General features: G+C 58.6%; 4 protein-coding genes across 4 annotated transcripts; all 4 read left to right on the top strand.

Annotated features, from left to right (window-relative positions):
• Positions 1-974: 974 nt before the first annotated feature.
• AAT28 (amino acid permease-like protein) lies at positions 975-2459 on the top strand (the record flags this gene model as incomplete). Its single annotated transcript, XM_001469527.1, has 1 exon — positions 975-2459. The coding sequence occupies one exon, from the start codon at positions 975-977 to the stop codon at positions 2457-2459; it is 1485 nt and encodes a 494-aa protein (XP_001469564.1).
• Positions 2460-3596: 1137 nt separating this feature from the next.
• Positions 3597-4193, top strand: LINJ_36_0440 (conserved hypothetical protein; the record flags this gene model as incomplete). Its single annotated transcript, XM_001469528.1, has 1 exon — positions 3597-4193. One exon carries the CDS (start codon positions 3597-3599, stop codon positions 4191-4193), a length of 597 nt encoding a protein of 198 aa, XP_001469565.1.
• Positions 4194-5694: 1501 nt separating this feature from the next.
• LINJ_36_0430 (conserved hypothetical protein) lies at positions 5695-7035 on the top strand (the record flags this gene model as incomplete). Its single annotated transcript, XM_001469529.1, has 1 exon — positions 5695-7035. The coding sequence occupies one exon, from the start codon at positions 5695-5697 to the stop codon at positions 7033-7035; it is 1341 nt and encodes a 446-aa protein (XP_001469566.1).
• A 2399-nt stretch (positions 7036-9434) lies between these two features.
• On the top strand, positions 9435-11426 carry LINJ_36_0420 (conserved hypothetical protein; the record flags this gene model as incomplete). Its single annotated transcript, XM_001469530.1, has 1 exon — positions 9435-11426. One exon carries the CDS (start codon positions 9435-9437, stop codon positions 11424-11426), a length of 1992 nt encoding a protein of 663 aa, XP_001469567.1.
• Between the last annotated feature and the right edge of the window lie 2267 nt (positions 11427-13693).

Genomic DNA, 13693 nt, shown 5'->3' with positions numbered 1-13693 from the left:
ACACACATACGTGTAGACGTATTTGCTTTTCTCGTGGTTGGAGCGAAGAACACAGCGAGAGCAAGAATACGAAAACAAAGCCGCACAACGGTAAGGGTGACATCAAAAGGAAGCGACCACACAAGGGGAGCGCACCTAGGCCTCCTCAGAGGGAGCGGCGAAGGGGAGGAGGGGGGCTATAGGAACTCTATGACCCACGCCACTTCTCTCTTGCACGTTTGCTCTCCTCTTTTCCCTCTCTGCGCCTACCTGTCTGCACCGCTTCGCACGCACACCACGAGCACGCAGACACACGCATCTTTTTTTTGCACGCTGAGACACGAGTGGCACGGCACTTGCGCCCTTGCTGCGTTTCTCGCGTGCAAGCAACTCTGTAGGCGCCCTCATTGCATGTGTGAGTCTTCCCTGAGCCTCCTTCCTTCTCCCCGCCCCGCCCTTCCCCGCGGCAGGCCGACCTTGGGCGTTCGCTTCCCTCTCGCTTTGGCAGCTCCACCTCTCGCGCTCATTTTGTTGCTTTCATCTCTGCTCCTCGCCTCTGTTGTTGTCGTTGCCCCTCTTTGTTCTCTCCCATTTCCAGCATATTTGTAGCGCCTCGCTCGCTCTCTCTGTCTCTCTCGCTTTCCCATCACCGCGATCGCACGCTTCACCCGCACCGTAATTTCGAGTGTTGAGGGCGGTCTTGCTTTCGACACGCGCACAGGGCGGTGGTGATCCAGTGTTGAGTGTCTGCCTTCTTTGTGTCTCTGTGGCCTGTCTGCGTCGACTCGAAGTTTCTGCGCGGCACTGCTTATCTCACTTTTCTCCCTTATTTTTCTTCGTTCACTGTATTCCTGTTCAGCCTTGGCAGTGTGCGTTGCGCTGGTCTTTGTAGATGGGTGTCTGCTCTTTCCCTCCTCCTTTTCCCCTATTTCTTCCGATCTCGCCAGCGTCACTTGTGAGCACCTCTTTATACGCCGCGCTTCCGCTCTTTTCATATGCGCGCCCACCGGCACACAACCGCCTGTGCAGGAATGGTGGGTGGAGGTGACTCGAACCTCAATGAGCTGAGCCCCATGCTACCGCATGGGACTTGGCTACGCATGTCGCACTCGCACGCCGCCTTTGACACCGAGTTGAACCGCTCCATCGGCAGCAACGTGCGGCGGGCAAACAGTGTTCCCGTGCTCACGCGGCGCGACCGACGCCTCCTGACTGTGTCGCCGATGTTATTCGATCGCTACTACATGGCTGAAGGCGGTGGTTTGATTTCGAGCGCGTTTAATCTTGCATCTGCCACATGTGGCGCCGGTGTGCTCGCGTTGCCGTATGCGATGCAGCACTGCGGAACCGTAACAGGCACCCTCACTCTCATTTTCGTCTGCAACCTTACCATCTACAGCGTGTTCCTCCTGGCGAAGGTTAGCGCGTTGACGAAGCTCATGTCATATGAGGAACTCGCCATCGATCTTGTCGGCCCCATCACAGAGAAAGTGACGGCCGCGATCATTGTCGTCTTCTGCTGGGGTGTGGCTGTAATGTACATTGTGATGATGGGTGACTTTATCGTGCCGCTCTTTGAAGCCGTTGGTCTGTCCCACAAGGTCCATCGCCGCACCGCCATGGTGCTCTTCTGGGCACTCGTTATGTTTCCTTTGTCGATGGCTCGCAAGGTCCAGACGCTGCGCTACGCCTCCATCGTCGGCACCGTATCCATCTTCCTGCTCGCCGGCGCCCTCGTGGATCGCTTTGCGCAGGACAGAAGAGAGGACGCAAACAGCACGGGGCTGGACCCCGGGAGGCATACTCCCCCGCGTGCGCCGCTGGCTCGCTGGGACTCCGGGATGATCGGTGCTCTCACCACGTTTGTGTTCAGCTACTGCTGCCAGCCGGTGGCACCAAGGATCTACGAGGAACTCAAAGACCGCTCAGTGAAGCGGATGTGCGTGTGCACGGTGTGCTCCATGACCGCGGCCACCGTCATTTACATTCTCACCGGCGTCTTTGGTGCCATGAGTTTCGGCGACTCGGTGAAGCCAAACGTGCTGGTGAACTTTTCGAACCACCTTGATTCTCGCCCAGCGCAACTTGCGTACTTCGGCATTGTTGTCTCCCTCACGATGGCGTTTCCCATGACGATCTTTCCAACGCGCGACTCGGTGGTCATGGCGATGGGCTACCATGCGGAGGAGAACCCCGCGCCGGTATGGCTGTCCAGAACCATCGCGGGCCTCCTCGCCCTGCTGGCGCTGCTCATTGGTATTGCTTTGCCGAACATCCGCGTCCTTTTCGACGTCCTCGGCGGCGTGTGCGGCGGGTCCCTCTCCTTCTTGCTCCCCGCTCTCTTCGCGCTGCGCTCCGGCTACTGGACGACGGCGGAGGTGGGGTGGCGACATATGGCGTTGACATGGCTGACGCTCGCGTTTGGCGTCGTGGTGTGCGGCTTGGGCACGTACAACTCCGTGAAATCGAATTTCTTTTAAGTGGGCCAGGGCACGCTTCCGACATGGGCCACGAGCGGACGCGGGTGAGGGCAGTGCTTGGTGGGTGCCTCTCGTTGTCGTTACAACTCCTCTGTCCATATGTGTATCTTGTGCGTTGGTACTCCCGCCTTCCTCCCCTTTTCTCTGTCGCCGTCGCCGGTGTCTTTCGGCCTCACTCTCACTTCTATGCCTTGCCCCGTTACCTCGCCTGCACCCCGCGTGCGCCATCACCGATGCGTGCTTGTGCTCTCCCCCCTATCGGCCATGTGTATCTCTCGGTGGTGACGGCGCCCTCTCACTAAAGTGCTGTGCTGTGCTTAGATCGGAAGCAACCTGCCCCCTACCGCGCACACACCTTTAGATGTGCGCCGGCGGATAATGTGTGCAGAGAGGGCAGAAGCGAGGGCGCGCCAATGTGTTAGGGATCGTGAAGAGCACAGATGAAGTAGGGTGAGGAGGACAAGTGGGCTTCGGCGGAGGAAGGAAATGAGACAAGAGACGGAAGGCCCAGACCCTCTTCTGCGCGATCATCGATAGGGGCGCGGCGGGCGAAAACCGAGGCACAATCAACGAAGAATACACACACACACACACAAGTGAGCACGGCCAACAGGGAGGGAGGCATGTATGGGCGGAAAAATAAATACTTTTGGCCGCGACACCAGCCATCAATGCGGCCGCGTCACTCGCGATAGGGCTTTATGTGTGGCGGACTTCGTCGTATGCCTCATCTTTGATAGAGGGAAAGATGCGGCATGCGCTCCTGAGAAGACTTTTCGGGGGACTCTCTTGATCGGTTTAAGTCCAACTCCTGCTTCCCGCGCGCAGATATTTGTGGGCGCACTAGTTAGCATATTTTGCAACCATTGTCTCTTCCTCCTCTTTGACCCCATGAAGCATGCGCGCCTTTGCCCTGCGCGCGCACTCACAAACGTGCATTTTCCGACTTTCCCACAGAGTCTCGTCTCTGCACACAGACTTCATCGACCAACACAGGCCGTGGCACCAGGAAAAGAGGTTAACTACTCACTCACAGATTTCAAATCACACGCGGCACCGTTACGGCTTTCTTTGCACAGGTGCTGTCGTACTAAATTTTTCGATCACCGGAGAGAGACCTAAAGGCGGCGTTCAACCATGTACAGTGACGGTGAGCGCAAGACCGTATCGGAGCTTCAGCGGGAGGCCGAGGCGACGCGCAAGGAGATTATCGAGGAGGCGCAGCGGCTGGAGAGGATTAAGAAGGCCACCGCCAAGACGCAGTTCTCCATCGACCAGCTCTTTCGCTTCTTTGCGCGTGAGGTGGAGACCGAGAAGGAGAAGAAGATGCTGATCGACCTCCTCGTCTCGAATCCGCCAGACCTGCACATCGAGTGTGTGCCGGTGCTGCCGGTCGTCATCGCCATCGCAAATGGCCGCATGACCAACGCGCGCCGCATCTACACCACGGACAACGCCTTCCTGGACGACTCGGCCTTCATATTGCTCGTCCACACACTGCGCTTCTTGCCTCAGGCTTGCAAAATCGACTTCCTCGACATTAGCGGGACGGGTGTGACGGAGCGTGGCATGTGCTTTGTGCTGGAGATGATGATTGAGCGCAACACCCCGTTCACCCTAGTAGCGAAGCGCCTGTCGATCCCGTCGGCGGAGGCAGAGGCAGTGCGGGCCCGCTATACGTCCCTCATGAGCGCGTTGCGGGACAAGAAGTGCTGCCGCTTTATTCAGGAGTAAATCGAAGCTTGCGACATGCGTGCGCGCTTGTGTGGCGAAGCGAGACAGCTAAGCGTTGATGCGGTGTGGACGTGTGGATGCTGGCGACTTGGCGTAGGTGTGATGATGTCCTGCCTCTGCTTTCTCTTTTTCCTCTCTCTCCTCTTGCTTTAGTCTTTGGCTGCCAGGGGGAACCACGACGAAGGGAGATCCTTCCTGAATGCGTCTCTCGCTCTTTATCTGTGCCGCGCGGCTTCACGAGCGCTTTTTTTTCGCCTGTGCAACTTGCCTCCTGCTCTGCGCAAGTGTGTGACATACGCAAACCAAAATGTTCACTGTGCTTGTTCTGCCACACATGAACTCACTCTACCCCGTCCCTGTCACAGGCCCCATCGCGATGGTGCGAAGCAGCTGCAGACACGTGCGCTACAGTCGTGCGCCGACCTAGTCATCGGAGAGCACGCCCCTGGCCCACATACTCTACCCTCACCCTGCCTCGCGGGCTGCCTCACAGCCGCTCCTCCAATGACGCTGTTCGCCACCCCTGGCATATTCATCGGGTTGACACTCAGGCTGCCCATCACCAGGAGGCAGTGTGAGGGCTGGGGGGGGGTGAGACATGCTGAATTTGTGCCCATCATGTGGATGACACAGCCGTGTGGTCACTGTCGCTAGTCACTCCAACGCAACGCCGTCCAGGACCTCGCCGCCGGCATCCCTAGCGATACATCGCTCTGAGCTCCCGTAGGCCGTAGGTGCTTGCCCATCACCACCAGGAGGTGGTTCGGCATATGGAGGGGATGGGGGGGAACTCTGCTTGGCCTCTTCCCACTGAGTGTGGGGTGCGCTGGACACCGATTCCACGCTGATGTGTTCCCTCTCATGAGCGGACGTGCACATCATCCGGACGATGAACGCACGTCCTCTCTATGGTAGCGATGGAGCGCAGAGGAAAAAGCTTACAGAAAATTGAGCACTCAAAGGAAAGGGGGACCAAAGAAGGAAAACAACGCATTTGTAAGAAAGAGAGTGCCGGCTAACCTGCACGAGAGGTAGACGCTATCTTGCACCGAGTCTCGCCACCTGTGCGTCATAGCACAACAAAAGGCAGACGCACACACGGACACACCGACAGGTGATCTAATTTTGCTGACACGCACACATTTTTTCGTTCTCATCCGATGCTCCAATCTTTTGCTATCCAGTTCCGTGTCTTCGTCATTGCGTACAGACCTACACACACGCACGCACATCTCCTCAACTAGGAAGTTTCCCGTACACCCTGGAGAGAGCCATCAGCCTTTTCCCTCTGCGCTTACTATTCCTTTTCTCTTGCTCTCGCTTCCTTATCCGTCCGCCTTTTCTGTGTGGCTGCGGGTCTTTGCCGTCTATCGCCTTTAGTGTCGTCTTTCCGCCTGCACTTCGCTTTTTTTTTGTTTGTTTCGTTCTCGGTCGCGGTGCGCATACGCATTTCCGTACTTCGTCTTCTGCACGGCAAGTGAGAGAGGTGCGCTTCAACGAAATGACTACTGTGCTGAACCGCAGGTTCGAAGTGCTGTGCCACAGTGGCACGTGCCCGTCCTACCTGATCGACGTCTTGTCTCTTCTCGTGGCACACGCCAACGATACAGAGCTGTTCAAGACAGAGCTGCGTAAAGGTGATGGAGGCGAGTTCGGCGCTGCCGCTACCGGTACAGGCAGTGTCCATGCGACATCTTCCACTGGCCCTTCCAGCCGCACTGACCGGGCGGTCGGTGAGACGCGCGAGCGGCAGGCGGCAGACCGGCGTACCCAACTCATGTACAAACAAGTGGAGGACCCCGAGGCCCTCGACGACGCGCTGCGCGCGTCGCACGAGACGGTTCTCATCGCCGCTGAGCGCAGTCTGCAGACGTACACGGAGGATTTGAAGCACATAAACGACATTGCCATCGCCACCTCCGCCAAGCAGCTGCGGGCGATGCGGGTGGAGACGCAGCAGCAGATGGAGGCGTTTCGCGACCGCGTCTGCGGCAGTGTCGTGGCGCAAACGAAGGAGGAATTGGAGGTAATACGCAGCGAACTGGCCGCATCGGTTAGAGCTGATGTGAGCGACATGGTGCGGCAGCTGCATCAGGTGAGCTTTAGCACCCAGCAGCAGCTTCAACAGTTGACGTCCTCCTACACTGACTTTGTGGCTCAGGCTCACGACGCGCTTGCCGTGGCCCCACTCGCGGATGCCTACGAGGCCGTAAAGACGGTAGAGTACATGCAGGAGCAGCTGAAGTGCATAGAGGCGGCGGCGGCCACCAGGTCAGACATGGAGACGCTGGAGGAGCGGCTGAAGGACTTGGAGAGCATCATGGCGACTCTGGGGTCGGCTACAAGGACACCTGATGCCGGCGCAGCCGCAGCGCCTCGCGAGGGCTTCTCCATGAATGTGCCCCCTCCTCTGCAGTTGTCGCAGCAAGAACTAGTGCCGTCCAATCGGAGCGCCTCTCACCGCAGCCAAACGCCAAAGTCCACGTCACCACTGCCGTCGCACCTGCACGTGCCGCGATCAGCCACTGCGAAGAGTCGGCCGTCATCGTCACCACCGGCGTTGCCGAGACCGCCATCGCAGAGGACACTCGCGGAGCGTCTCGGCGTCACGGTGGAGGCTGTCGAGGACGGAGTGGTGCTCGCTGAAGTATTGCCCGGATCGGTGGCCGCTGCGCATCGGCTGGGCGTTGGCCACATCATCTCTCACGTGGGCCGCACGGTTGTGAAGACCCCTGCTGCATTTGAGGAAGCCCTCCGTGCGATTGAGGGGCAGGCCGTGAAGATCACCGCCTACGACCCCTTCAACGGTCGCGTTCGCGTACTCACAGCTCAGCCTTTTTGACGGTTGGCGTGGGCGTGGGTGCGGCGCTCACTGAGTCGCACAGCCACTAGAATGTGCGCGTGTGTGACTGTCTACGTGGAGGAAGGGGCACGGTGTTTGCGTGTGTGCGTGCATTCATCCTCCTCGGTTGCCTGGAGCTATTGTGTCCGCTTGAGCGAGTCTGGACATTCGATTTTTTTTTTTGTCCCGCCTGGGCATGACAGGGAAGGCGAGCAGACGCCGTGATGCGCTCTTCTTAACGAAGGCGACATGCAGACTTGAGGCGGCAGCTTTCTTTGCTGGCAGCGCTCCTCGAGCTGAATCCAATCTCAGCGCAGATCACCGTGCGGAGTGCCCCGTGAGCGGTGGTGATTACTCTACAGCTCCTTGTCATGGGAGACATGCTCACCGTTGTGGGTAAGGAGGCAGCGCTCGAAATCTACGACGCGCGCCGCTGCGTTGCCCGGGCGCGACTGCTATCTTTTTCTCTTCGTTACTGTCCTCTCTTTTGTGTCCTTCCCGGAAATGGGACACCCTCTTCTTCTTTTGCTTCACGGCGTTTGTGCTGACGCTCCCCTGTGGGACGTACACCATCGACGACGACGACACAAAGACGTATACAGGGTATTCTATGCCTGCTTCCCGGCTTATAACGCTACTACCGCTTCTGCGAAAATGGACTTTGAGGGGCTTCTGACACACGACGCGTTGCGCCCGTTGATGAGCGAGTTTGCGCTGCACCTCATGGACCACTCCGACACGGCCTCCCTCATTTCTCGGCTGCCACCGCCGAAGATGGCGATGCTGTATCACGCCGCGCTCCTGCGTTCCTCGACAGCAGTGTCAACCCAAGGCGAGTTCACGCACGGGGCAGAGCGCCTGTGCGCTTCGGTGTTGGATGCCTACGCGCTTCGCGACGGTGGTGTGAAGGGGGAAACACCAGGAATGGACGGTGCGCGCATGCGGTCTGTTTGGACAATTACCGCTGAAGAGGCTCCTGCAGCGATGATCATCTGTCCAGCGCTCTGTCAACGTCTTGTCGAAGCCGAAGGCAAGCATCCTTTCCTGGAGGAGGCACTCGCGGCGAGAGAGGCGCGGCTGCAGCACCGCATCGTGACGCTGGCTGCTGGCGTTGCCCCTGCCTCGTCCATTTCGCCGGCCTCGCCAGCACCTCCGTGATGTTGGGTGAGTGGAGTTGTATGGCGCCCCTTTCTTGCGAATACTCGAACAGGGGTACGTGCCCTTTCCTCTCTTTGGACTCGCTGTCGAGAACACTCGGCAGCACTGCTGGCTCTGGGGGACGGCACGTCCAACGCCCGTGCCACTCACACCAGATGTGGAGATGTCCCACGGGATTGTGTGTTCGCCGTTGTGTTTTTTTTTGTTTGTTCTTTTCCCACTCTCCCTCTGTGTCTGCTCTCTCTGCTACGTCACCGCCGCTGCGGTGGTGGTGAACCTTTTTTGTGTCTGTTTGATGGCTGTTTGTCTGTTATGCCGCCTTCTCGTCCCCTGTTTCGTTGCACTCGTACTCTTGTGCGGTTTGCCGCGTGCGCTTCTTGTCTTCCTCATCTCGCCTTCACCGCACCCTCCCCCCTCTCTCGGAGTGCCACTCGCGTCATCAACGTGCGCAAGGAAAGGTATGCGGTTTATCGCCATCACGAGCCACAAGAAGACGGACTTCTTCCCCCGCCGTCCCCGGATATTGTTTGCCGTCTCACTTGTTCGCCCTTGCCTGCCCCCTGCTGGAGTGATTTACCGCGAACGCAAAGCTTCCACCGGGGGAACGCGAAAAAAAAAGAGTAAACATGCCGTGATCAGAGAGTGCGTGTCGGCGCCAGTGCGCGAGGTAGGCGCCGTATGCCCGCATCTCATGGCAGTGGAAGAAGCAGCGCTTCGATGCGGCTTTTAGAATGTGGTGCCTGATGTACCCTCCGCCGCGAAGAAAAAGAAAGGGGCACGCTCAGTGAGCCCTGCCCCTCCTGTTTCCCACGTCTCTCTCCGTACCAGTGTGTGCGGGTTGCGCAGCGCACCACTCTTTCTCCTCGCTCCGCTTGTCGTCTTTTCTTTCGCATCCCGTCACTGAGTCCCTCTTATCTGCCCACTCGGTGGCCTCTGTTGCTTCTTCTTTTGTTCTCCCTCTACCTGCTCCGCTTCGCATCAGCTGCAGCGGATTATGGGCGGGCCTGCAGTCTCGTTCACCCACTGAAGGTCAAAGAGCCTCTGAGCTGTGGGCAGACACCGCGCGCGTGGAATCGGCGCTGCCATACTCCCCCCTTTCCGCTTTTGTAACTCAGCTCTTGCTGCTGCGCTTCTTCCAAGGTGTGCACTGCCCACCGTCTTTAGTGCTCGGCGTCGCTTAGCCCCCCATCCTCTCCCCCAAGTTGCCCCCTCTTTTCCTAGTCGCACAGCGCCGTCTTATCATGTCCTCCAAACGCACCGAGGGCACGGCTGCTGACGAGGAGCGCCGGCAGACGTCGGCCGCGTCTAGCGGCTCGTCGAGCGTCAGCAGTACCGACTCTGAAGAAGCCAGCAGCAGTGTCTCCGACAGCAGCAGCAGCGCCAGCGGCAGCTCCTCCGGCTCCGAATCGTCTGATAGCGAACGTCCGTTGTCCCCCCCGCAGCGCCAAAGTGCTGCTGCAACAGAGAGAGCCACGTCTACGCAGCAGCTACAACAGCAGCGGCATGTGCAGCTGAATCCCGAGCTGCGCTTCGAGCGGCCAGACAAGGAGTACATCCCGCTACCACCCCTCAGAGACATGCAGGACATGGCCAAGGTTCTGTTTCTCTTGAGCACCGATAAGAAACGCTATCCGGATGGGCGTCACCGCACGCTGGACTACTTCCGTGTCGCGGTGGAGATGTTTGTGACGGAGGTGCGGCAAGAGTACAAACGGCAGTACCAGCAGGCGCAGCGCAGCGGCCGTGTGATGCAGCGGTTCACGTGGAAGAACTCGGGCGAGCTGGCGATTTGCTTTGCCTGCTGCTGCGACAATGTGAAGCTTCTGTATGACAGCCTCCAACCTGGCCCCCTCAAACCACTCTGGGACGCCTTTGTCGGCCAGCTCGCGCCGATGCTCATCGTTCAGAGCCGCGTGCCGGAGACGATGCTGTCATCACAAACGTACCACACCAAGTACATGGACTGGGTGAAGGGCGGCACACGTTACGGTGGCGAGCAGTCGACCGCGAATGTCCGCTTCCCCTCTGTGGCAGACCGTCGCGTAAAGGTTGAAACATACCTCCGGAGCGGCGCGGGGTACAAGATCGAGGCTGTGCAGGTGGGGTCGACGTCCGCCGCGCCGGCGACCGTCCCTGCCGCGGTGGCGCCTCGCCCTTCTTTGGCCGCTGCCGCGGCTCCGATGCAGGCTTTAGAGACTCGGGCGCCTTTCGCGGGGCGGCTGCCCGGCACAGGTTCGGTGAAGGTGCCCGTCGCTCCAGGTGTCGGTGGACCTCGCCCGCCAGTGAAGGTTCCCATGAAGCACGCCGGCGGCGGTGTTGCGCACGGCAGTGTGACGGCCGCCGCCGCTCCTCCGCTTGCCTCCACCAGTGTGAAGCAGATGCCGCCGGAGATGAAGCATCTGTTTTGGTTGTCGGTGCTGGCGCACGTGAAGGGCGGAGAAGCGTCTCGGGCGTTTCCGGATGACCGACTGGAGGCGCTGCCTGGCCTGCTACGGCTGTGCGAGATGACAGAGCACACGGAGGAGATGTGCATCTTGATGGATGTGCTGGCGGCCTCGAGCAGCGGCGTTCAGACAGTCTTCGAGCGTCTTGGCGGCCTTCTGTCATTCCGCCGGTTCGCCTCCCACTTCATCCAGAGTGAGGAGGCAGAGCCGCTCATGCAACTCGTCGAGCAGCTCGCGCGGTGGCGCGTAGCGGCATGGGGCAGTACCTCACAGCAGGCATGGCAGACCGATATGAACCAACGGCGCAGACGCGATCTGATGTGGCTCCGTACCCTGCCCCTCATCCCGGAGGCGAAGCGGGCGGCGTGGGGGGCGGTGCTTCTGGTGATGGAGCAACGCTATATTTTCAAGGCCCCGCGCCCTGATGACACGACCACCGCTGACAATCCACTGAAGCGGCGGCGACCCGAGGTCGAGCTCGGCGATCTGCACGCTGTGCTGAGTGACAACGTCGACATGCAAAGGTGGGTGGTACCCCGGGTCAATGTGTTCTCCGCTGTTCGCCTACCAGTGGAGCTGCGCGTGCCGCCACTGTGCACAAAGTTGGAGGAGGATACTGTCCGCTTCCTCAACTCCAAGCGCGAGTACGCCGAGAAGGCGCAGGTGACGTGGCGTGAGAGGCTAGAGAAGATTCTGAGCGCGCAGCCTCGTGCTCCGGGTGCTGCCGTGCCGGTGCCTCTCTGGTATGACCCTTACGCGCTACTGAGCGTGGCCTCTCCGCAACTATGAAAGGAAAAGAGCAACGGCACACAGCAGGGAGTTGCACATCAGGTCTGCCAAAGACGTTTTTGTCTGTGTTTGTATTCTGCGCTGATGCTGCACAAGTATTGCATAGAGAGGCATCAGCGATCCCATACATGCACCCCTGCGTGTGTGTTCAGCAGAGCCGCGACATAAAAAGCATTGCGCGTACAGCAACTGCGCATCGGCGCACAGGATCGCACGTCGAGCGCAGTCTCGATCTGCGGTCGAGTTCGTGCGAGGGTAATGTGGCCAAAAAGGAGAAGTGCGCGGGATGCCGTTCGCCATAAAAGCAACGATATGCCATCAGAGAGCCTCTTGCTTTAGTTTTTATCATCGTTGCCCACGCCTTCTCCATGGATACGATGCCCACTTGAGGCCTGCGACTTACCTGTATGAGCGTAGGATGCCGCCCTGCCCCCCCTCCTCCCATACACGCACAACGCACTGCAGCACTCTCTAAGGCACGCCATATCCTTCGAGCTACTGACGCATTCTTCACCTCTCTCCATGTACTCGCTTCACCGTTTCCTTCACGCTCTCAGTATATGATACTCGCCTTGTATAGAGCGTTGCACAAGAGCACACATTCACATACACATGCGCACATGGATGACCAGCGCAAGTGATTGCGGCAGCGAGACACCTGCCCGGAGTGGGCGTATCCACGCCTTTTTTGTCGAAGTTTGTTGCACCGCGGCGCAAATGTTGCTGGAAGTCAGTGGGAGGGGGAGGAAGAGGGGACACTCTGTGGATCGTCGAAGAGTGATGCTTACCGCGGAGGCTGCCTTCCATTAGTGGATCGCTTCGCAGAAAATAAGCCCTAGATTGTTTACTGTGAGCGAGGTGTGGCAGTTGTGTGCGCTGTTGCGGGAAGGACTGCGCGCTTTTTCACACTTGCCTTCGTTGCTGAGTTTCTTTGTCACGGGGGAAGAGGGGAGAGTGCCCCGCTAACACGGATATGGAGAGAGCTAAGAGTCGTGGCACACTTTTTTGTGTTCGGGTGTGTAGCGTTCAAAGGGCGGTGACAGAGACGATGATCAACCGATTTATGCGTTCTGTTTGAGCTGATTTCATTCACTGAAGCATCACATTGACCTTTTTATGGTCTACCTCTACTGATCTGCCGTTTGGTCGGACGCTGTGTGCGTGCACTTGTCCCTGCTGGCGCCTCTTAAGTGTTCGAAGGAGTTGTGACAACGCTGTGTAGTGACGGCATTTCTGCCAAGAGTACGTCCGCGCAGCGGAGTCACTGTGCCTCTGGCTCAGCCTTCCGCACAACGCGGTTCTCGCCGAGATGCACGCGTCTTCAGCCTCCGCCCCTTCAGAGGCCTCGGCGTACCGCGGCTGGGCTGTTATGATTCGAATCTATCCATGCTTTCCGTGACTTCACCCCTCATGAGCATACACAGATACACCATTGTCATAGTTACAATGAACACCTTTTTTTTTCGCGCTGGTGAGGAAGTGTAGAGGAGGCCGTGCGCGGAAGCTTGCTTCCCTCCCCCTCTTCCCTGTCCTCGCTGGGTCGCGGATCGCTTTGGAGGAATGCTGTGCGTGTGCGCACACGCGCCTGTGCTTTCTGGGTGGATGCGGTGCCAGACTGAGAGAGCGGGAGCGTTTCGCTCGTTGCCGTGGTGTGGACGATGCCTTTAGGTCCTTCGCCGTGTTCTTTCCGCACACGGCAAAGTTATTCTGCGGCATCTAGATTTTCTGTGCGTGTGTGCGTGTATGTGCGTGCAGTGCCACGACAGGTTTTTTTTGCTGTACTGCGCACCCCTTCGCGCGGCGGCTGGGCTGTTATGATTCGAATCTATCCATGCTTTCCGTGACTTCACCCCTCATGAGCATACACAGATACACCATTGTCATAGTTACAATGAACACCTTTTTTTTTCGCGCTGGTGAGGAAGTGTAGAGGAGGCCGTGCGCGGAAGCTTGCTTCCCTCCCCCTCTTCCCTGTCCTCGCTGGGTCGCGGATCGCTTTGGAGGAATGCTGTGCGTGTGCGCACACGCGCCTGTGCTTTCTGGGTGGATGCGGTGCCAGACTGAGAGAGCGGGAGCGTTTCGCTCGTTGCCGTGGTGTGGACGATGCCTTTAGGTCCTTCGCCGTGTTCTTTCCGCACACGGCAAAGTTATTCTGCGGCATCTAGATTTTCTGTGCGTGTGTGCGTGTATGTGCGTGCAGTGCCACGACAGGTTTTTTTTGCTGTACTGCGCACCCCTTCGCGCGGCGGCTGGGCTGTTATGATTCG

The sequence above is a fragment of the Leishmania infantum genome, chromosome 36 (genome assembly GCF_000002875.2).
Source record: "Leishmania infantum JPCM5 genome chromosome 36".
Lineage (NCBI taxonomy): Eukaryota > Euglenozoa > Kinetoplastea > Trypanosomatida > Trypanosomatidae > Leishmania > Leishmania infantum.
The sequence above is the reverse complement of the archived record's forward strand: the minus strand, read 5'-3'. Positions and strand labels throughout refer to the sequence as shown.